The sequence below is a fragment of the Akebia trifoliata genome, chromosome 4, assembly GCF_017979445.1.
Source record: "Akebia trifoliata isolate Shusen 1 chromosome 4, ASM1797944v1, whole genome shotgun sequence".
Taxonomy (NCBI): Eukaryota; Viridiplantae; Streptophyta; class Magnoliopsida; order Ranunculales; family Lardizabalaceae; genus Akebia; species Akebia trifoliata.
In genome coordinates, this window is record NC_141378.1 from 42,093,523 (window position 1) to 42,117,711 (window position 24,189).

Consider the following 24,189-nt stretch of genomic DNA (forward strand, 5'->3'; position numbering starts at 1 on the left):
ACTCAATGATGTTTTATTATATTAGTTTTTTCGTTATATGTAGAGATATATAGTTTTTGTACTAGGCTATGAACACATTTTTTTTTCCTTTTTTCATCCCTTTAATTGGTTGTGATACATCTTGGCTAATGAAACTTAGTTTATAGTCTGTGATACTTAATTTATGTCGGTAGATATTGGTTTATATTTGTGTGACTTTATTTTTAGTAATATATGTTATTTTTTTATGGTGGAAATGAAACTTATTTTTTTCAATTAAGACTAAAATTTTATATAAAATAATGTTACACGGGTCAGGTCAAGTCACCTATTTATTAAATGGGTCGTGTTTGAGTTTAAGTTTTAACACAATTATTAAATGGGTTGGATTTTGTAAATTTTCATACTACCCTTACCTCAACATAACACAAACACGACCCTACCCAATCCATGGCCATCTCTATTTCTCCTAACACAAGTCTTCCATTATTCTTCTCATATCTTCCACTTCCCTTTTTTTATTTAATTAACTGTTTAAGGTTATTCCCATAAATGACATTTCTCTATTACGAATTATTTTGATAAGTTCATTAATATATTATTTTGAATTATCTTTCAACCTTATCTCACAATCCAACTCAGAGTATACATACACGTACACTAATTATTTTAATTATCTCTATGCATATTAATCAAGGTATAACCATTAGGGGTGCAACTTGGTTCGGTTTGAGGTCAAATTAGAACCAAACAGACATAGGTCGGTTCCACGAAATAAGAACCAAAACTGAACCAAACTCCATTGGAACAAAACCAACCCAAATCGATGTAAAGTCTGTTTGGTTCGGTTTGGTTATACGGATTGCCAATATTCTATAAATTGTAAGTAATATTTTTTAATAAAAAAAACAAATATAAAATTTCATACAATAAATCCCAAATCTATCTATAAAAAGTCGTTAGTTTATCCATAAAAAACCACTAATCTATGTTCTAACTCTTAAAATATATATATTGAATAGGGGTTCTCAATTTAGTCCAATTCTAAACAAGCTTTGATTTGAGAATCAAACCAAATTGATCGATTCTCCATTCTCGTAACTCGGAACCGAACCACAACTTCCACCCCAAAGCTATCGGTTTGAACTGGACCAAGTTGCACCCCTAATAACCATATGGAATTCTTGTTCCCAAAAGCAAGAGAAAAGTTAAAAGAAAAAAAATGGGGATGGAGCTTTGATGTTGACTACAGTGTTGAAAATAAGTTGAATTATATGGGCAAATTAAAGATTTCTTGCCACATATATATATACATATAGAGAACTTCTATTGGCACCCAAACTTTCACTTATTACACCCCAATTGAAGATCAAAACACATTCTTCAAACATTACAAAGTTTTGGCTCAAATTATATATTATACCAAAATTACAAAAATTATAACAATCGTTGAAACAATTTCAGTAGTTGTTTAAAATTATGATTAGGCTCATATAAATTTCAAACCCAAAAAATATAAGCTACTAAAAAAAGAAAACAAGAGAGCTTCTATTAGCACCCAAATTTTAATTACTTATTCTAAGCCATTCACTTATTTTCTTTATTTTAAATTGGGGTGTAATAAGTAAAAGTTGGGTTGCCAATAGTAGCTAACATGCTGTATAAGGAAATATATAGAGAGATGTATTTAACCTAATACATTGTATCGGGATAACTCAGTTCACCATAATGTTATGTTGGAGAGTCCATATAATCTGACTCTCTTTTTTAGTACTCTCTCTTCACATAACCATACAAAACCATCAAGATCTGTCCTTGTGTATCCCGAAGCAAAGGATCTATGGTTCTGTGAAGGGAGCGTACAAAAAAGTGAGTCAATTTATCAAGAATCTATGTTGAATTCGTTGAACTCAATGAAAATTCAGTAAACTACATTGACTAAGTTCACAAATATGTTGGGATACATATTCATTATATTCCACGAACCCAACTAAATAGTGTTCCAACTGGTTTACTACGTACCAATTCACAATTCGGTGTAGTAGCAATTCCATAACCCTTGTTTGGTTGACATTCATCAAAGGTATTCTTGATATTGATCTTTTGTGTCAAAGATTTTATAAAATATTATTCATGCCCTATTGGAGGGAGACCAATAAGTAAGTTTTATTTATTGTCTATTCTAGTCATGATCTTGAAGTGCGGTGGCATGTTACTTAGCCCTGATTTGTATCCTTAACTAGTACTTATTCCCATTGTTTATTTTAAAAGATGCAATGCCTTCTTTAACATTAATATCAGATAAGGTTCCATAAACGTCAATGCTTACTTATCCTAAAAATAATAATTTCCCTTAAATTAGTGAGAAAATTCAGGTTAGGTGGTCTAACTACCCAATTTATGGACCATTTATTCAATTTTGTTTTGTAAATATATAATTTTCTACTCTTCCACCACTCTTCAAAAAATCATAATTAGTTGATTTGTTTTCTTTATGAAACACTTTTTTTTTTTTTTTTGTAAATATAATTTCTATTTCTTGAATGTTCAAAAAAAAAAAAAAAATCAAAGTTAGTTGAATTTTTTTGAAGAATTTTTTTTAAAGCTCCTGCACATGATCTCAACCATCACTAAGTGTTATGACAAAAGGTTAGTTTATTCAATAATTCAATGGTTGGTTATATGAGTTTGGTATGGGCTTTAGGCCTAGAAATTGTGAACCATGGCTTGGGACCTACAGATAAATAAGCAAAGCATGAGCTTATAGTATTATTTTGTATTCAATATTTATCCTACTTGTCCGAATCATGAGGCACGAGAATGCCTAGACCCATAGTGAAAAAATGGATTTCAATATAAGGGAAAAACTTTATAGTCAATTACTAGATTGTTATGTGCCTATATGTTGGAAATGGAGTAGTGTAGCTTAAGATGCTTGAGAAGCACCATATCATAGTCTTGTAGTTATGGGGTAGAGAGTTGTATGTGGGTAGGTCTTTAGGAATGGAGAGTGGGTATAGGTCTGTAAACGGATGTTAATCGCATCAAATGTATGAACTTTTGAATCCAAATTCAAAATTCGATGGATAGTGTAAATAAATAATCGAATTCGAATTTGTTTATATTTTCAAATATCAGATATTATTCGATTCGATTTGCTAACTAAATCCAATTTTTATAATATCTGAAATTCGATATTCGAATTCGAATAATCATTCGAAACCAATACCAAACATCCAAACATTCGAAATTTGAATTATCATCTGAAATCCAATAGCAAATATTTAAACATCCAAAATTCGAATTCAAATTTTTATCAAATATAAAAAATTTATAGAAGCATCAACCTGTAAAATCAACCTTATAAAAGATCAATTAAGTTCACATGATCTAAATAAATCCATAACATCCATTATAAAATCTAAGACCTGATGGATTTACCTCTTTAAAATACCAATGTCTTTATAAATCCAATAGTACATCACTTTCATGTCCAACTTCACAACATCGAATATAAATCATACTTCAAACAAAAAGATGAAAAATTAGTAAGAAAAATAATGCATATTAAAACATGAAATTATATAGTTAAATATATAAACTTACCACGAAATGATAGCAGCCAATCTTTTATACATACTAATAACTCTATAATATCCATGGACAATAAAGCATGAGGTCCAATAATAATTCTATCGTCAATACTAAACGCAAGTTTTGATGTTACTGTAGATACTAGAACAACCAAGATATCACAAGCCATCCTCACAAGTGTTGGAAACCTTGGTCCATTGTGCTTCCACCAATGCAATACATCCTTTTTCATTTTCATCTAATGGGAACAAGTTTTCTTCTAAGTACTTATCCAATTCTATTTTTTGAACTTGTTGTGAATTTCTAGCATGTTTTTTGATGAAATTTCTAAATCCTTTTTGTATTTTGGAACCCGCATTACTAGAACTTCCACCACTACATGAATTCAAGCCATCATCAAAATAATTGTCACTACATTCCATGAAACATTTAGAGCTCATTATGTACTTGTAATATAGTTCATTCATCAATTCTCGAACCTTCTTGATATATATTTCAACATTAAAACCATTGATCATATAAAAAACACATTCAATAAATGTCATCATGTAACAATGATCAAGAATAAGCTCAATACTCGTAAACAAATTGCAGGTACTCCTATATTTCTCATACTTGATTTTCATCCGACATGCCATAACACATACATAATCATGGTTAGAATTCTCCCATTCAAGAATATTATGATGAATATCACATACACCTTTAAAATACAAATTTGTAGTTGGATACTTGACCCCAGAAAAATGAAGACATTATTAAAAAATTTCAAACAGTCACATATAAGCTTTTCCACTTCCCATTCCTCTAAAAATGGCAAACGTTTATAATCAATGATCAACTCTTGTGGAATGGTCCTTCCCTTATTCATGCTATTCATCGTATTAGTTGGGAAAAAATTTGCAAATCCTTTGACAAGGGAGGCATTGGCATTCGACGACTTAGGGATATTAATAAAATTGGTAGGGCAAAATTATTTTGGCGATTGTTGAAAAATAACTCTCTTTGGATGGAATGTATGAGAACTAAATATGTGGGGGAGGTGGATATTTGAGGATGCCAACCTCCAAATAATGCTTCTTGGGATTGGAGAGGCATTTTGAAGGAAAGAGAATTTGTGAGGAAGCATGTTAGATTCTTGATTGGAGATGGTGAAAGCACTAAAATATGGAAAGACCCTTGGCTACATCAAGGGAGTATTATTTCTAGATTTGGAAATCGAATTATTACTCAATTCGATAGTCACAAGAATGCAGCAATTTGAGATTTTATTGTAGAGAATAGATGGGTGTTTCCAAGACCTTATAATGATCATATGGAAGAAATTATTGAAATTATTTCATCCACTCGAATCCCTAAAATGAGGTTAAAGGATAGAGTAATCTGGAGCTTAACACCAAATGGTCTATTTTCCACGAAATCAACCTATGAAGTTTTAGATGAAGACCCGGTATCAGTGGGGTGGATGAAAATTATTTAGAGTAAGAAGAGCATTCCACGGTTTTCCTTTATTGCTTGATTAGCAATTCAAAGGAAATTATCAACAGTGGAAAATCTTAATAAGAGAAGGTTTAAATGGGTTTCTCGATGTGCCTTATACTGTAATCATCAGGAGACAAATGATTATATTTTCTTTCAATGTCCATACACCCAATGGATATGGAAACAATGTTTGTAGAAATTTGAAATTATAAGAGTTGGTATGGGGACAATTGAGGAGGAAGTGCAAGTAATTAAGAGCGAGCTGTTTCAGGACAAACATATACATCAGATGCTGTATACAACATTCTGCTCAGTGATTTATTTCTGTTGGAAAGAAAGGAACCAATGGTTATTTGCCAATTTATCTGTTCAAAAGGAAGTGATCCTCAAAGAGGTGGAAGAGGTTGTAAAGAAACAATTTGATGGGCTGATTGTTGAAAATAAAAATACACATGCAACACTACAGATTTTGAAGAACTAGACATGTGAATTCTTGTTGGTGCCAACTGTGATTCAACGTCTATTGTGGGTTCTCCCAACAGACAATGTATTGAAGATCAATATAGATGGATTTGTATCATCGCAAGGGGCGGGTTTGGGTTTCATTGGGAGAGATAAAGATGGAATAATCTAATTTGTGGGCTGAAGTAATAACGATGAAAAGGACATTATTCAGATTGAAATCCAAGCAATCTTGGAAGCAATGTGGTTTGCACGATTAAGAGATTTCAAATGAATTCTGATTTCATCAGATTCGATGTATTCTATCAAATGCATAACGAATGAAATTATGCCTTCATGGAAGTAAGAAGAAACGTTAATGGAGATTGCAGACTAAGCTCGATGTTTTGATGAATGTGATTTTGAATTTCAGTAGAGAGAAGCAAACAGGGCAACGGATTTTTTAGCAAAATTGGGGACTGTCTCAGATGGTTTTTTTTATTATTCAAGATAGATCCAATGTACCACAAGATCTTCTAAGAATTGTAGAAGAAGATTTATCTTGTACTTACACTCGTTAGAAGTGTTTTTTTTAGGGAGGGGTCCCTTAACCCCAGCTTATCAATAATAATAAAAAAAAACTCTGCCAATCGCTCAAATGATGGACGTACTTCAATAGCGTTCTCAAACGTAAGATAAGTTGAATTCCATCTTGTTGGCACATTAGAAGAAACCACTTTATTCATCAATCTTGTTTGAATCAGTGCACTTAAAATTTTTTGGACTTCTACCTTGAGATGAATGTATAAATTTAAGACTTTCTCAAATTTTTTCAAGATCACGAATCACCTTCAACCCATCTTGCACAATCAAATTTAAAATGTGCGCACTACAACATTGATAAAATATGTCACCATTAAAGTCCAGAACACCTTTACCACAAAATCATTCTTTAAGGTCTCTCACCATCAAGTCATTAGCAAAAGCATTATCAACTGTCATAGTGAATAACTTCTTATCAACATCCTATGATAAGGCTATAAACTGAATCATACCATTGAGAACTTCTCCAGTATGTGGAGCAAGCATCATTTGATAGGCAATTATCTTCTTGTTCAACTTCCAATCACTATATATGTAATGACACCTTACAATACTATAATCCAACCTTTGATGCTCAAGTATTCGCATATCCGTCGTAAGACTAACTTTACAAGTCAAGTGGTCCAATTCCTTTTGCACTTCAACTTTCATTTCATGTAGACTTTTAAAACATCACTTCGTACCGTATTCCTTGAATAAAACTTGGCCATCTAATTAAGATTTCTCACATGGATCTGATGATATTTCATGTTCTACCATACTAAATGGGTAGTCGTGTTTGCTATCTTTCTAGCAAAATCCATCCTACTTCGAAATGGATCATATTTCCAATTTATTAATCCCTTGGTAGGTTCACTAATAGACTTTATAGATAATAATTGTTGGCCCACATCCTTATATGACTTCCTTATACAAATTTTTGCTTGATTTGTCAAATGAGTAGTTCTTTTAGCACTAGAACCATCAAATGATACTTTTGCAGTGCACACGTATTGTCTTAATACTCCCAATTCCTTTTTTTTTTTTTCAGTTTTGGATTTTGTTGACGATGTATCCATCAAACTCTCAGAATCTCCCATAGTTTCTATATTTAGAGGTTTATTACCTATGCCAACAATTCTAAGAGAGGGGGCAGATGCAACACTAAGAACTGTATCAGTTAAATGATTTGGCATTTTTTAAAATCTTACAAAGTCCAAACATTTAAATAGCATATTAGGAACTAGCTAAAAGACATACAATCTAGCAAAAATAATATATATTTCACATAATTAATCAATTTTTTTAAAAAAAGGAATCCACTTAAATGAAGGAAATAACTTGACTTACAAGAAGTTAACTTAAATAACTCACTAGTCACGAAAAAGTTCCTACTTATGACTTAACTTTGTTAATGTATATTCAAACTGCTATTGTTAGTGCTTAACAATTAGATCCCAATCCATTATCCATCTCATCTACCACCAAATTCCATTTACGCTAAAGATATATTTGATTGCATGGAAAGTGACTTTCCAAGAAATTTGAAATCCATGAAAAAATAATGGTGGAAAATAGGTAGGGTTGGAAAATCAAATTCTATTGTTTGATTATACTTAGATAAAATCATGGAAAAATTATATGAGAAAAAAGAAAAAGAAGAAGGAGAGGAGGGGAAGAGGAATAAGAAGATGAGGAGGAAGAGGGAAGGGGAGGATGTCGTGGTGGCGGTAACGACAGTGGTGACGGAGGTAAGTGAGGAAGAAGATGAAGGGAGAACGTGGTGGTGGTGGTGGCGGCAGAGGAGATGAGAGAGAGAGAGAGAGAGAAAGTGATTGGAGATGGTGATGACAATGACGGCAACGACGATGGTGACGGTGACGAAAATGGTAATGACGACGAGGTTATTGTGATGGTGGTGGTGGTGGTAAGGAAGAAGAAGATATGAGTGTTGAAGAATTGAGGATGGAAAATTTTGGTGGATTTTACTTTCCCACTCCATGTTTTGCTAGACTTTTTGGTAGAGGTGGAAAATGAATTTCCATTTTCATGTGCAATCAAACACTTGGAAATGTCATTTTCCATGAAAATTGATTTTTCACCCTATTTTCCATGTGCAATCAAACATACCCTAAGTGTCTTGATTAACATATACTACAAATGAGTGGCATTTTTTATTATGTGGGGTACTCAACATCATAAAGGCATATACAACAAATGAGTGACATTTTTTAATCATAAAAGTAAATGGACTCTAGCTAATTGCTAGCCTAATACAACTTCCAATCGAAGAGGAGGTGTCAAACTCCAACCACCAAACTTATAAGATAAAATCAATTAGTCTGTTTGAAATTTAAAGCCGAACCAATCCACATGCGTGTGTGACGTGTCAGCATTTTAGAAGAAAAAATGCAAAAATTCCGCACTACAAATACATCAGTGGCGTAGAAAATTGGTAGACTTCTTACAAAGGAATCATAGATTCATAGGAGATGAAAATGATTACATATTCTATGTATATTTTCAAAGAAGAAATTGAAGAACTATGAAAAAAAGAATATCATATTTGAACATATATGAATGTCATATGGGGTTGTAAGCAAGTAGGTTTGTGGGTTTCAAAGCAATTGTATAGATTTGAAAATTAGAACAATTTTCTAAGAAGGAGAAAGTACAGGATGGATTTACAAGCTATTTCACTTGAGATTTGAAAATCACTTAAAATGATTCTTATGTGCTTAATCTTAGGAGATGGGTTTTCTCGCAATATAAGAAATTCCTCTTATCATCATAAAATCTGTGATAGAGAGAGATGTGAGAACTCACTTGAATGGCCAAATGATGGTCGAGAAGTCGTTAGAGAAGAGGTAGATGTGTGAGAAATCAGAACCCCTAAACCATGTAAGACAGAGAGGGTGTGAGAAATCTTAACCTCAAGTGAAAGAGAGAGGTGTGAAAATTGAAACGTTAACTTACCGTCGAAGAAGACCCCATGTCCCTGTCGAAGAAGATGGCCGAGAAATTCGAAGAAGATGAGCCCCTTAGCCATTTTCAGTTTGCACCACTCCAAAGTCCAAAACCAAAAACTAATGGAGAGGACAAATTAGGGGTGATGCATGAGAAAAACCACAACTAATATGTTAAAAAATATAAATATTTTAAGATATATAAATAATTCAAATTAAATCAAATATTATCGGATCGGATATAGTGACATCTATATCCAAAACTGATTCGAATGTTAGAAAACATTTGAATTCGAATCCAAAATTCGAAATTTTGAACATGCAAAATGAAATAAAACATTTGGGTAGTTTAATTTAATTTTATATTTAAATTACTTGAAAACTTAAATGAAATATGCAAAGAATTATTATTAAAAGTCCTTCTAGGATTTTGGAGACTAACCATCTCGAATTTGATTATTTGGAGGTCCGATTTCCATCAAATAAGATTAATTTTCCTATCATTCTCAATCTTTTGCTTCTTTTTTAATATGTTTGTAATTTGATCTAACTAGGTACATAACATAGACATTACTAGTGAGGCTTTGCCAATGACGATAAATATATCCCAGAGATATGAGAAAAATCTTTGGTGTACATGTCTTACACTAATTGTTGGATTTTATATTTAACGGATGGGATTGAGTATCTGTTCACGTGTCCATGGAATTTGTTGTATATCTCGACACAAATTGCTTGATCTCTATATATTTTTCTAATGGGTCCCGTTTGGAGCCATCTGTTTTAACAGTCGTTTTAACAAAAGAAACTCCATCGTTGGATTTAGAGGAATTGGACGGTCGAGATTGAATTAATCGGCATATACATTTAACTTATAAATTTATGCTATTTTTACAGCGCCATCCCTCATTTTTAAGATTATTAGTGCCACCTCCCTGGCACAATTACAACTGAGAGTGAAAAAGAACAGAGAGTTCTTATCTGACAAGTCAAGATTATTAAGAGAGATCGTTAATGGTGTCCATGTGAGGCCTTCTCCTCCTGAAATTCCTGTTTCTAGGTTCTCTTTGCACGATAGTGTCGATGCTTACGACAACGATGGTTGGTGGGTTGGGAGGATTACGGCAAAATCTGGGTCGAAGTACTCTGTGTATTTCGAGAGCATAGGAGATGAACTTAGGTATCCAATCTCCCAACTAAGGGTTCATCAAGAATGGGAAGATGCCAAATGGGTTATTTTCCGAAAGAGGGTATGATTTTTGGATGAATTTCCTTTTCTTTTCTTTTCTTTTTTTTGAAATAGAGGTTGGTAGCTTTAATGATGGCCATATAATCCAATCTGAGTCTCAATGTTGGGGTTTTTTGTTTTAAATCTGTAATGGGTTTTCCTTCTAACAGATGTATGTTTAGCTTTTCTTTCTTATTCAATAATGTTGGGGTTTTTTGGTTTAAATCTGTAATGGGTTTTCCTTCTAACAGATGTATGTTTAGCTTTTCTTTCTTATTCAAGCTTGTGATGAAGGCTTTAATGGTTATATAATTCTATCTAGTTTTTCTTTTTTCTGAAACCCTTTCCAAAAAACAATTCTTTCGAACTAGATCCAAGGTTTTGAGAATGGATGGTTACCGAACTTCCACATAATGGATGGAGGGTTTCAGCGGAGCGAGAGAGAGAGAGAGAGAGAGAGAGGGTTTAGAGAGAACAGACGAACTCTCTGTTCTTTTTCACTTGGGTTGTAATTGTGCCAGGGAGGTGACATTAAATAATGTAAAAATGAGGGATGGCGCTATAAAAAGTCCATAAGTCTATAACTTAACGCAGATGCAATCTTGACCGTCCAATTCATCTATATCCGACGGTTGAGTTTCTTTTGTTAAAATGAAGGATGAAATAGAAGGTGCTGAACGCCTCCCTTTTCTAATACTTCTTTTTGGCATAATTCTAAAACTCAACTCGGATGTCTGCCAAATTGGGTCAAGTTAACGACTCACGAGTAAAATAAAATTAATATGTAAAATTTATAAATATTTAAAAAATTATTGGTCAAGTTAACGACTCACAAGTAAAATAAAATTAATAAATATTTAAAATTTTAATTTTTAGCCTTTTAAATATAATTAATAATATTTACTTTTCGTTCTCTACAAAATATTAAATATAGCTGTATAACTAGTAAAAATTGTAATTTGACTCAGATTTTTTTTGCTAACTTGGCCGAGTCGATGAATTGAATGGATGAGTTAGTTGAATTTAGTTTTGGGGCAGAGTTACCTCGAATATATCACTGATCAAAATGTTCTTTTTAGATTTAACAAATATGGTATGAAACCATATATCTCACGGGTTAGTGGGCCCAATTCAGTAGTTTTCCAAAATGAATTTTTTTAAGAAAACATCAAATGTTTCATGTTTGGTTAAACAACAAATTGTTGCCTCGTCCATAATATCAATCTCATTTTCTTTGAGATGTTCTATCGCCACACCAATTTTTCAAAAGTTGGTCTTTAGTAAATATATATCTCTATTTATTTTATGTTTTCTTTTTTATTTCATCACTCTTCCCTTAATTTTACAATATAATTCATTGATTGCTGATTATTAATATATAATTCTACATCTCTCATTTACTCTCTAAAGGTATTACCATGTTTTTTCTCCATTCTTCAAATATATTTTTTATCTTTAAATATTATTGGATATCTTAGTTAGTTAGAAATAGTCCATTATTTTGTATGTATTTTCATATTTATATTGGAAGACTATTTAATATTAAACCCTATCTACTTCCATCTTTAAATATATATAGTGAAAATGTCAAAGCATAGAATAAAGAAAAAGTTTATTTATTATTGGATGGTTAAGAATATCAGAACAAGCTGATTTTTGGACAAGGAGATCTCCTTGATGGGCCCATTGATCATATAAGTACAATCCAAATAAAATAAAATAAAATCAATTATTTCAATGCTAGAATAAAATAATCATACCTTTTATGGGAATTCTTGTCTTCATTCCCATATATAAGATTGTGAATGGGAATCAGATCAATGCAAAGGCAATGATCCCAAAAATGTTGTTGTGGTACGAAGAATTTACGCAAATAATTCAAACTTTTAGAACCATGAAATCTGGTTTCATTATATTTAAAAGAAATTAAATAATGACAATAAATTAAAAGAGACCTTTTGCACTCATTCAACACGTACTAAGATTTTTCGGATCATTGGGTCTAAATCCTTCTTTGAGTGGATCCTCGTAGACTTATCCATCTCTCTGTCTCTCTTTCTATGTCTCTCTCGTATCATTTTAAGTGAAAAGAGAAATTTCATATAAGAGTAAAAATTCTTTCTTCTATTTTTTCGATATGGGACAAAACAAAATTCACCACATTAGATATTAATTTTCATATACAAATAAGAATTCTTTGGAGCCCAAATATACAACATTATTATTCTCAATGAGGGGAATAAATTTCCATGTGATCCCTTCTCAAAAGATTTGTGGACCCCACGTAAATTTAATCTTAAAGAGGCTCAAATGAACATGTTAAAATTTTGATTTTTCATCAGATTTTCCAACACAAACTATTTCGAAAAAAGAATAAAAATTCACTCAAGATATGGACACAATGATTTGGGTTTTGATCAATTCATCAAAGTATTGATCGATTGACTGTTTTGATATGATAAATACCCATTAATTCTGATAAGATAATGTATAGATTAATCTACCCCAAACCAATCCCTTGATTTCCCTAAAGTTACCTTCTTTTCTTGGTAATTTACAAATATGATCGGCCACAAGATCAGCTATTGCCTCAAAAATCTATCCATAAGTCTACCCAAGAATTCTTAAATAATTAACATGGTTCTACCCTTCAAAATTTGTCAAATGGTTACTTAAGCTATCACCAATTTTCTCAGGCATGGTCAGACCATGTGTAGTAATCTCTCTCCTAATGAGCAAGTATTTTATAGCATACATGTATGTGATACTAGCCCGACTGCCTTCGTAAATTCATGTATTAATACTTCTTTGTATAAATTAAGATAAATGCTGAAGTAACATTTAAATTGACATTGTTTTACACATTGCTGGCCTGGATGTGTGTATAGAACCATAGTTGATTTTCATTGAGATACGAGTGAGAAGCATCTATGTTTGCATACCAATGTGTGAAACGATGTCAATTGCAATGTTACTCCAGCACGGGATGTGACCATGACGTCAAAATTTTCATTGTCGAATTTTTTTTCTTTCAACTGGTCAAAACTGACAAATTTATAGAAGATGGGAGAAATTCGACGACTCTAAGCTATCGAATCTCAGGGACATCACAAATTACAATGGCCCTAGGCTGTCGAATTTTGGTTTCTAAAATTCATGGGCCTTGATCCGTCGAATTTTCCAATTTTCAAGTAGTGAGCACAACTCATAAATTAATGCTTTAAACGTGAAAATGCATACATTCTAGTACGGTCGCATCGGAATCTGGAAAACCAAGACAAATGAAAATTTTGATGATTGATCAAGTATAATTCCTTTTTGATCCATTACGAAAATGTATGCTAGGATGAGAGACTGTGATCATCTAGAATATAGAACTACAAATTGCAAATATGAGTTATTCATTTACATTTTTAATCTATCAATTGGATTATTAATATTTGTATGCATGATTCGATATGTTTGTACGAATGTTCCTAAATCACAGTTATGTTAATGAATTTTTTATTTTATTTTTATGTATGTTCAAAATCACACTATTTTCTATCTTATCTTTCTTGAAAAAGTTCATCCGAGATGGTTTCACTTTGCTTGCCATCATATGAAATCATTGTTCTCCAAAAAGATAGTGTTTTTTTGCTTTTTTGGTCAACTATAGTTCTCATTGCTCACCATTCCCTCCCTTCCACAACTCTCCTTTTTCATCCTATTAGTTTTCAGATGGGCTCCCACACGTTACAACCAAAATTTCAAACACTCCATTACATACTTTAAAGGTTTAAAGTAGCTTTCTTGGCCAAAAATTTTGTTGTCTTTAAAGTTTAAATAAATGCCTTAGGTGAGAGTCAATTTTCCTTACATAGAAAGAGCGTTAGATAACTTAGATGTCCGTTGAGTCAAGTCAACTCGATGAATCGAGTTAACCAGGTAAGTCACATAAATAAATAAATATATTATATTTATTAAATATTTAAACAAATTTTAATACTTTTAAATTAAAATTTATATTTATATTTTATTTTCCAAAAAAGTACTAAACATAACAACATAACTAGGTGAAGCTCCTAATCTGACTCAATGCATTTGAGAGTTAATTTGGCCAAGTTTATGCATTGGATTAATGAGTTGCTTTAAATGAGTTTTTGGACAAATTACCTCTAAATTACCCTACATCAGAGCCAACAAACAGGTTGCATTAATTTTTAGCCTGGCCATAGGTTAGCAATGGCCAGAAGCAAAATTGAATTGTATAGAAATAACCAGCGGTCAAGCCTAATTGTTTAGCCTGGCCAAAGATTACCAATGGCCAGAAGAAATTTTTATTTAGTATGAAGATGACCAACGACCAGAAGGAAAACTTGCACTGGACATTGGTCACCTGAGGCCAATTTTGTTAAGTAGTTAGGAGACCCATATGCATTCGAATTTATTAAGAGTTAATTACCCTTTAAGCCTCATTTTAATTGTTTTTTCCTAAAAAAAATCATTTTAGTTTACCTTTTTACCTTTGTTTTATTTGTCTAAATAATTATTTTATTTTTCTTTTTTAGTAATTCACCAAATCTCCTAAGTAGGACTCTAGTTTTGATTGGTTCCCACTTAAGGCCAATTACCCCATTAACCTTGGTTTGTTGAAATATATTAGAGGCAAATCTCATTTCTACCCCTTTTACATTCTTCACAATTCAAAGAGTTTCAATGGCATTCAATATAATTTGACCAATTTTCAAAGCTTATGACCACTTTGTTTTCCTAAAATAATTCTTTAGAATGTGTACCTAATGACCAACTTATCCCTAATTTGTTAGAGACTCTCTAAAAAAAGAAAATCAAAGTAACAAAAAACCTACCTTCTAATTACTCGTCATTTGAGTTGTTTTATTCACAATTGACTCAAGTCAAGGTCTTATAATTATTATAACCTTCATCAAGAATTCTCTAGAATTTTTAGATATTTATCATCATACTAGTTGATGATCAAGATTGGTAAGACCCAACTAGATGATAAAGATCATCAAGGCCAAGGTTAGAAGATGGAAATGATACATTATATAGAAGTTTTGTTGCAAATATTGAGAACTCTATGATTTGGGATAACTTTATCCCCAAGGACCTCCCAAACTCCTATAAATAGGACACATATTCAAAGCAAAAAGGGAAGAGCTCAAAAATGAGCTAAAATTCTATCCAAGTCTTTCCTCTAAGCTTTCTAACCTACCCAAACTCTGCCCAGATTCTTTTCCCAAACCTCCAAAAAGATCCAAGCAAGAAGAAAAAGAAGAAGGAAACCAAGGCAGGAATCCTCCATTCTCCCCTTCTAAACCTTCATCCTCTACTTATCCTTTTTTTTCATTTAAATAAGTTTATATTCATGCTTTTTTTGCTTACAATAATGTAGATCTTAAACTTATTTTTGTGAGGCTTGGAGGTGGAGAGTAAGACCTCTTAGAGGCAATCTCTTTCTATAAGCCCTTAATAAGTTTTCAAGAGCATTAGAATAATTTTTTTTTACTTCCTAGCTATCTTTAAATTCTTAAAGTAATTGTTTTACTTTCCATGCAATCTAAATTCTAGAATTTATTTTTCTCAATGACTTAAGAACTAGAGAGTAATCCCTCATTGGAGGTAATCTTCTCTTTTTAAGTCTGTTACATACACACACATCACTTTTGATTTCTTTAAAATATTTAAGAGTTAAAGGTAAGGATTTACCTAGATTTACATCTAACTCCTTAATATAATAAAAACAGTCTCAAATAGGGCACATCGCATGCATAAGGTCTCTAGCTAGTATTTCTATGGTGGTGTCCAACTCATGGACACCTTATAAAGGCTAATCCAATAACAAAATGCTCCCAAGTGAGCACATAACCTCTAAAAGAGCCTTTGGATCCCAAAAAGGTGAAATCCACATAGATTCTCATCAAAATCCTAGGCTCATAAAAAATTTTAACAAACATATTTTTCTGTTTTTACTTGTCCATTGGTCTAATTTCTTAATTTCCTAAAAATAGATTATAGTTGTTTGATTTTTTAATTTTCTTCATAATTTTCTTTGTTATTTTTAAAATCAAGTTAATTTTTTAAAATCACACTTATGGTCATATATTGGTAACTATCTTAGGATGGATGGGACAAGGTGTCTAACACTTTCATTGTCCCTCAACCGAACCTCTTTATCTTAGAAATTTAGTGACAAACCAAAAAATAAATTTCAAAAAAGAATTTTCTTATAGTGTCTATTCACACTTTAATTTAATGGTGATGACTCTTAAACCCGTGTAGATGAGCTCAAAATCTCTCAAAAGATTTCGAAGTCTGTGTATCTATACACCCTTAAAACCCTTTTAACTTAGGATTTGAATCACGAAAGATGTGACGCATGAGGGATTTAACTTATTAGATCCATAGGAAGAAGTAAAAGAAGCTAGTAGCCTCCACCCTTCTTAGAGAGCCAAAAAGAGCTCTTAATAATAGTTGTAGAGTAGGACAAACACGGAATTGTGATAGATTCATTTCTAGACTAGGATCAAGTATCTATATAATAAAACACAATTGTGAATCCCACTCCAATTCCATACTACCCTTTCCTCTTTACTCTCTTCAACTTTATTATCTTTTCTCTCCTCCCTTCTTTTCAATAATATCCTTTCAATTTTATTATCTTTCCTCTTTTTCAATAATACCCCTCTAGCTTTTTTTTTTTTTTATATTTTTAACTCACTAGCTTATTTTTGTTTGTTCTTCTCCCCCATTCTCAATACTACCTAACTTTATTATTTTTCCTCTTTTACCTCTGTAACACCAAACTCAATGAAGATGGGCATGAGTAAACTCTAATTATTTTTTACTGTTCAAGTCCTAGTGGCTCATGATCAAGCACATATCCCAAGTATATATCATATATAGGACAAATCCTAAGAGTTCTAATGGTCGGGATTTTCATATTTTTTCATGAGCTCCCAATCCATGTTTTAATATGGTTGTCCTCTACTTAAATTCTTCTTAGGGTCATTGTAATTCATCCAATGTTGTCACAAGCACACATACACGAACACACTTCATTCATAAACAATATTTTACAAAATATATATTAAGTCCCTAAGTATCTCCAACCCTAATAACAATAGCAACACCTATTCCCCTCATCTCTTCTCCTCAAATGCAAATGCCAACATCATGCAAAATCTTCCCTTCTTCCCTACTACTTTGCAATAAAAGCAAATCAATATCCAAATTATGATTATCTCCAAAGCTACAGATCCCTTCACCTCCATCTCCATCTTCCTGACTCAACTGAGAAGCAACAAACTTGTCTAAATCTCTCCAATCAGTCATCTTTTCCTTATTATCACACCCTCGGGTGGTCTGCTCTTCATCTTCCATATTCTTCGACATCAACGACATTAATCTTGGCTTGTTCATTACAGGTAGAGAAAGGCTTTCTAGCTGTGGAAGCTGTACAAAGTTGTCAGAGTGCAAGAAATTCAAATTATCCGACTCGATCTCCTGCTTACATAATAAATCGTAGGGCTGCCTCGATATGTAGTCAATGTGATCTACGATGGAGATGATCCCACTTGGCTCATCATAAAAGTTATTTGAATCCAACCTTTCATTGCTTCTTGTTTGATAGTTGATTCTTTTCTTGAAAGCTCGGCAGACTACCCATCCTTCTTCCTGTAAAAGCTTCACTCAATTTTCTTTCTAGTGAACAGTGGTACACCAAATCATGTTCATGAAGATTAGAATTATATATATTACATATGTTAAATATAGAATTAGATCAGATTATTTTTTCTTGATGAAGAGATGTATGTAATAGAAACTTTCAGAAATGTCAAACTGAGAGGGGCTTTCTCTCACATTTCCAGTGACATAGAAAAGACCCTTTCTTTATGAGAAGCTGAAAATGAGGAGAATTCCACTAAAGAAAAGGATTAGTAGACAAGAAAAGAGATTATTGGAACTTGGAAGAAAGCTCTTTACATGTGCTTTAAAAGTAATAAACAAGCTTCTTTTTTTTTTTTTCTTAGAGGAGGTGAAAATCAAGAGTAAGTTGGCAAATTTCATTGTTATCACTTAAATTCTTTATTATTCACTTTGTCATCCTTGAAGAAAAGCTCTTTTTGCATGTGCTTTAAAAGTATAAAAAAAAAAAAACTTTATGGTTTGACTTAAAGAAGGTGAAAGTCAAACTTTTCCTTCATGAAAAGAAAGAAGAGATAAGCTTGCAAAAGAGGAGTCAACTTTTCATGGCTATTAGTATGGATGTAATTCTTTTGTCTTAATTTTGAGTTTTGGGATCATTTTAGTAGTATTTTGGGACAATTTCAATTTTTAGGCAGTTTATTTTTCACAATTGTCCAATTAAGTTGGAAGATCATATTTTGAAAATTACTAACTTTTTTTTTTTTTTTTTTGTAAGATTCCAAAATTTCTAATAATAGGGGATATACCATCATTGAATCTCTGTAATTCATTCTTTCTTTTATTTAATTATTTGCTTGCCTAGGAAAAAAAAAAAGAAGAAGATAAAAATTTAATATACTCTAGTAAGTTATAGTTTTTTCATTTTTCTCATTTAATTTCAAATAAAATCTCTATAAAAAGGAAAAGAAACTGGTAATTCTGATGAATCTTGATAAAATGACTACCGCACGAGGCATACTCAATCGACACTCCTGACGTGACATGTTCGGAACCGTAGATCTGCACTCCTTGGGATACAAAACTGCATTTTTTATGGGGAAGTGCAATTCTGTATCCCAAGGAGTGCAAATATACGGTTCTGAACATGTCACGTCAAGGGTGTTGATTGAGTATGCCAGGTGGGGTAATCAGATTATCACGACTCAATTATGATACTTGCCTGTTGAAATCCATTCTCTTCAGATTCGAGCCTATACTCGTGCATGATCCAGTCAGTTTTCTGTCCATTTGGCGCTCGTCCTTTATAGAATACGAGCGTCTTTCTCATACCTATGAGCCTCGTCTTCTCATACACTGCTTTATCTCTCCCCGTCGCCTTCCAGAACCCGGCCATGGTTGCCCGATTCGTTCTCATTCCAGTCGGATACTTCTTGTCTTTATGACTGAAGAAATACCACTCATCCTGCTCCTCATAGCCAATTCGACACCGATCTGTCCATTGCATATCGTATCAGTTCCGAGGCACACATAAAAGAAGAAGAAAACATCACATTTTTATAATTTTACTTATTTTCTTCTTCAAATAAAAATATAAAATCAAACAAATAGAAGTGAACTAGTAAGCCCAGCATAGATTGGTTCAATTTTCAGTTAGTTTGCGCTGCTAAAGTGCTGACCGATGTGGAGTGGTCTAAAGAAAAACTTTCCTTACTAACTTAGTAAGATTTCAAATCTTACTAAGGGTTGTTTAGTTCAAATGAATTACCAAAGAATCTTGATAATCTGGCTACCCAGCATGGCAAACTCAATCGACTACCCTGACGTGACAAGATCGAACCATAGATCTGTGCTCCTCGGGATACATGGTTGCACTTACCCATAAAATTGTATCTTGAGGGAACCGTGTTTCTCGAGAAGTGCAGATCTACAGTTCCCAAACTTGTCACGTCAGGTAGTCTATTGAGTATGCCAGGTGTGGTAGTCAGATTATCACGACTCATTACCAAATTGGCAATCCAACACCACAGCCCTTTAGATTTCATGGAAAAACTCAACGATCCTTAGTATGATTTGAAATCTTACTAAGTTAGTAAGCCTAGTCTTTCTCAAATCAAACAAGCAGAATGCTTGCATAGATTGATTCACCCTTGAGCTAACTAGCACTTTCTGAAGCGCTAAAATACTGCTAGGATAGACTGGTTTACTCTTCTGATAACTTGCACTGCTAAAGTACGCTGGAGCCTAAGCATGGTCATTGTAATTATGGCTCCTTTAGTGATACATTTTCTAACATGCGCTTCTAACAAAGAACAATTATCGTTTTTCAGTGGGCATACCTTGAAGATCCCATGGTTCAATTCTGTAGAGATCAATATCTCTGATAACATTGAGATCGATCTTATGTGATCCCACTTTTTTCTTTAGATAATACCCAACTAGCTCCTCGTCCGTCGGATGAAACCTAAAGCCCGGTGGAACACACAATTCCATGGATGCCACCACCACTGAATCAAATTCACCACCACCCATTACACCATCATCTTTTAAATAATAATTTAAAAAAAAAAAAAAAAACCCAAACCAAAAGAATAGGAAGAATAGAATGCAAATGTGATCGAAACCTTCGAAACAAATGAGGACACTTGCCTTGAAAGACAAATGATTAACTTATTTTGTGAATGTTATGTTTCTATGAAAAGAATTAAAGGTGATTTAATAAAGAGTCTTGATAATATGACTCGCCAGGTGGCATACTCAGGCGACTCCTTGATGTGAGCACATTACAGAACCGTAGATCTGTACGTCTCCGGATACATGGCTCCCTCAGGATACACTTTTTTATGGGGAAAGGCAATCGTGTATTCCAAGGCGTACAGATCTATAGTTCCCGAACTTGCCACATCAAGGAGTCAATTGGGTATGCCACCTGACGAGTCATATTATCACAACTCTTTAAGAAAATATCATACATAAATTGTGCATATTTTAATATTTTAATAAAATAAATGGGTCTAACCAAATTGAACTAGGGTTCAACCAAGGCCGCACCAATTTGCCAAATTTTCTTGGAAATGACCTATAGTCTACCATTTTTTTTCTTCTATAAAAGAAATGAAATAGGCGCGTGTTGTACAATAAAGCCCACTTTTCTCTTGTAATGATTCTAAGAGGACAAAAAACCAGAGTAAAAGAAAACTGAATCATGAAGAGACTGGTTACATGGTTTGATAAAATTCAAGTGGATATATTAGGGAGCTATGGGTTCATTCTAGTGGCTTAGGATTTTTTATTTTTTGCTTCAGCTCTGAAAGAAGAAAGACAGGAGTACCCTAAGTGCTAATTGTTAATGATATTGTCTAGTGATGGGGAATGGTGGAAATGTTTCACTATTCATCAAGAACTTGGTGTTGTTTAATATATATTAGAATAAAAGTTGTTTAAGAAGAATAAATAAATATATATATATATATATTGAAAGTAGAGATTCATGGGTTTTAGTTTTACCCATTCATGTTATTAGTTCATAATTTTTTTGTTAATTAAAGTCAATAATATTTATGATTTTTATTATGATTTACTGAAGCCTCAAAGGATGTTAGAGGAAGAGCATCAAACATATATGATAGAGAAGGTGAAAGTTATTCATCATAATGTTAAACCAATCTCTAAGAAATTCATATTGATCTCTAAGAAACATATATTTCCTTCAATTTCAATTGTACGTTTGATGCAAAAAACTACTGGAAAAATACATAAATTATTTGTTAATAAAGGGATCCACAAGGCCGAGATCAATATTGCTACGTGAATTAGATCATTCACTCTATTGGGATACTATATATAATAGAAACATTTGATTTAAATGTATGTTAAATTGAGCAAAAAATATAAAAATATTCATCAATCTTCTGTCCAAATTATAATACGTATGATTATAAAACAAAACTGTGCTAAATATTTCAAACTTCTTTTTATTGAAAATTAGACATAAAAGAGGTAAGGTCTAACTATATTCTCATGCAACAAAATAGTCAGAATTCAAAAATAATTTGCTTATATACATATAAATATATTGAAAAAAAAAATGTACTTTTAGAATGTAAATTAAACTTAAAAAGTGGGGGAAGAAATAAAGTAGTGAAAGCGGCAAAGCTTTAAGGCTGTAAGGTGGGTGACGTTAGCAAATTATGGCATGCGTTTCTTGGGCTTAAGCCTGCGAAAGAGAGAGAGAGAGAGAGAGAGAGAGAGAAGGCCTGGCTGCACATGTTTAGTTGCAGAGATGAGGACTCTGACCCTCTTGTCTGTTTGTCTAGAATTTGAAGGGCACATCTGACATCTGAGTTTGATTGACTGTAAAAATGTTAACCTAAGAAAATACCCTAATCATTTATGTTCTAATGGTATGTAACCTTCAGAGAAAGGATAGGATTCAGAGTATGTCAGTTGGGATTCTCATTTCTCAATTTGAATTTTTAGATTGAATTGGCAAAACTGGGTACAATCGAGAAAAAAAAAAAAGAATGAGAGCGAGAGAGAGAGAGAGGATTTGGAGTTCTCAATCTGACTTTTTTCTCCTGAGTTAGACTTTCATATTCTAGATTGAATTGGTATCATGGGTATAATCCAAAGTTAGAAAACAATGAGAGAGAGAGAGAGTTGGGGTTCTCAAATTGAATTTCTTATGACGTTTAGGATTTTCTATTTCTAGATTGAATTGGCAACATGGGTACCAACCAAAGTGAGAAAACAATGTCTGTGTTTGAGAAAGAGAGAGAGAGATGCAAAGATCTCAATGAGAATAAAAATGGACAAACTTAAAAACTAACAAAGAAATTAAAGATATTTATAAAAACGTGATTAAGTTACGATTCCGGCGCAAGTTTCAAGTGCCTATCTTTTGCAGGTTTGGCTACTTTAAACATGCGATCTCGTCGTCATTTGAAAAACCTATGATTTCGCACGTTCACGTTTTGGAAATTAAAATGAAAAGTTAGTCGGAATCGTAATTTCGTCAAATTCAACTTACAAAATGGTTATTTACCCAAGAAATTAATTAAAATTCTAAAATATATTTCCTTACAAAGAAATTCCCAACTGTTTTAAAAATCCCAACACTGAGAGAGAGAGAGAGAGAGAGAGAGAGAGAGAGAGATGCAAAGATCTCAATGGGTATAAAATTACAAACTTGATCAAAAAAGGGTCTCATTGTAAACATTTAACAAACAAAGAAACTAAAATTAATGGGTTTTTTTTTTAACTCAAAATATTCATAAGTTACAGTATCAAAACTTACCTGAGAGAGGAACTATTGCTTCAACTAATACAGAAGAAGAAGACAAGAATGAGAAGAAGAAGAAAGAAGGAAAGATGATGTGAAATTGGGTCTCTTTGAGAGAGTTTAAAAAGAGAGAGAGAGAGAGAGAAGAGAGAGTAGCCTATCGATTGCGCGTGGGGTTTGTGGAATAAAAACGTCCCTCTCACTCACCTCCCCACCCCTCCAACCTCTCGACTTCATGTTTTGCTACGGTCCAGCATCGTTGGACCCTTTTGTGTCGACGACCAACTATATAACGACACATGGAAAGTTAATATTTTCAATTTTTGGTACAAATTCTATTCCATGAAATTCAAGGCAAATTAACAGTTTTAGAATTTCTACTGAGTCCATGGTTTTAAAACTCATTTTGATGTCTAATCTCTTTCATGAACAAGATCGGGCTGTCTTAGACTAATTTTCCAATACATTGGAGTGATTTCTTTTAAAAATGAGAAAAATGAATTATGATTTTAAATCTTATCTGATATGTTTGACTTGTCTATCTGTCTTGTTGGTGGACAACACCGAGATGTATCGGACGAGTCGTCCCAATCTCGAATGAGATTTAAAATCATGACTGTGTCTAGACCTGTGTTGCTAGCTTGGGTGACTTGTACATGAATATAATTTATGTATACAAGTTACAAGTATAATTATGATGGTAACATTTTTTAAGTTAAACATAATTAAATTAATATAATAACCCAAATTGTAAATATAAATAATGAAAAAATATAATAAATTTGTTTGGTTCACTGAACCAATTAAAAAATTGTTGCGAACCGACAAGCTTTGATTCGCTAATTCATCATGCTTTTGTTCATCAAGCCCAATCAAAATTCAGTGGGTTTGTATTTCGCTTAATTTTACAAACTCAATGTGAACCATATCACAAATTAGTTCAGTTTGTACTGATTTGTGATTCGGACTAGTACCAACAAATTGGG

The 24,189-nt window shown here is 32.7% G+C and overlaps 1 protein-coding gene across 1 annotated transcript; it reads right to left on the bottom strand.

Moving 5' to 3' along the window:
• Positions 1–17,270: 17,270 nt before the first annotated feature.
• Positions 17,271–23,342, bottom strand: LOC147405061 (NAC domain-containing protein 37-like). The gene is made up of 4 exons (XM_086441165.1): positions 23,219–23,342; positions 20,262–20,429; positions 19,145–19,416; positions 17,271–17,952 (listed from the first exon to the last, which is right to left on the bottom strand). The coding sequence occupies exons 2-4, from the start codon at positions 20,413–20,415 to the stop codon at positions 17,431–17,433; spliced, it is 948 nt and encodes a 315-aa protein (XP_086297291.1). The 5' UTR covers positions 20,416–20,429; positions 23,219–23,342; the 3' UTR covers positions 17,271–17,430.
• Positions 23,343–24,189: the final 847 nt, after the last annotated feature.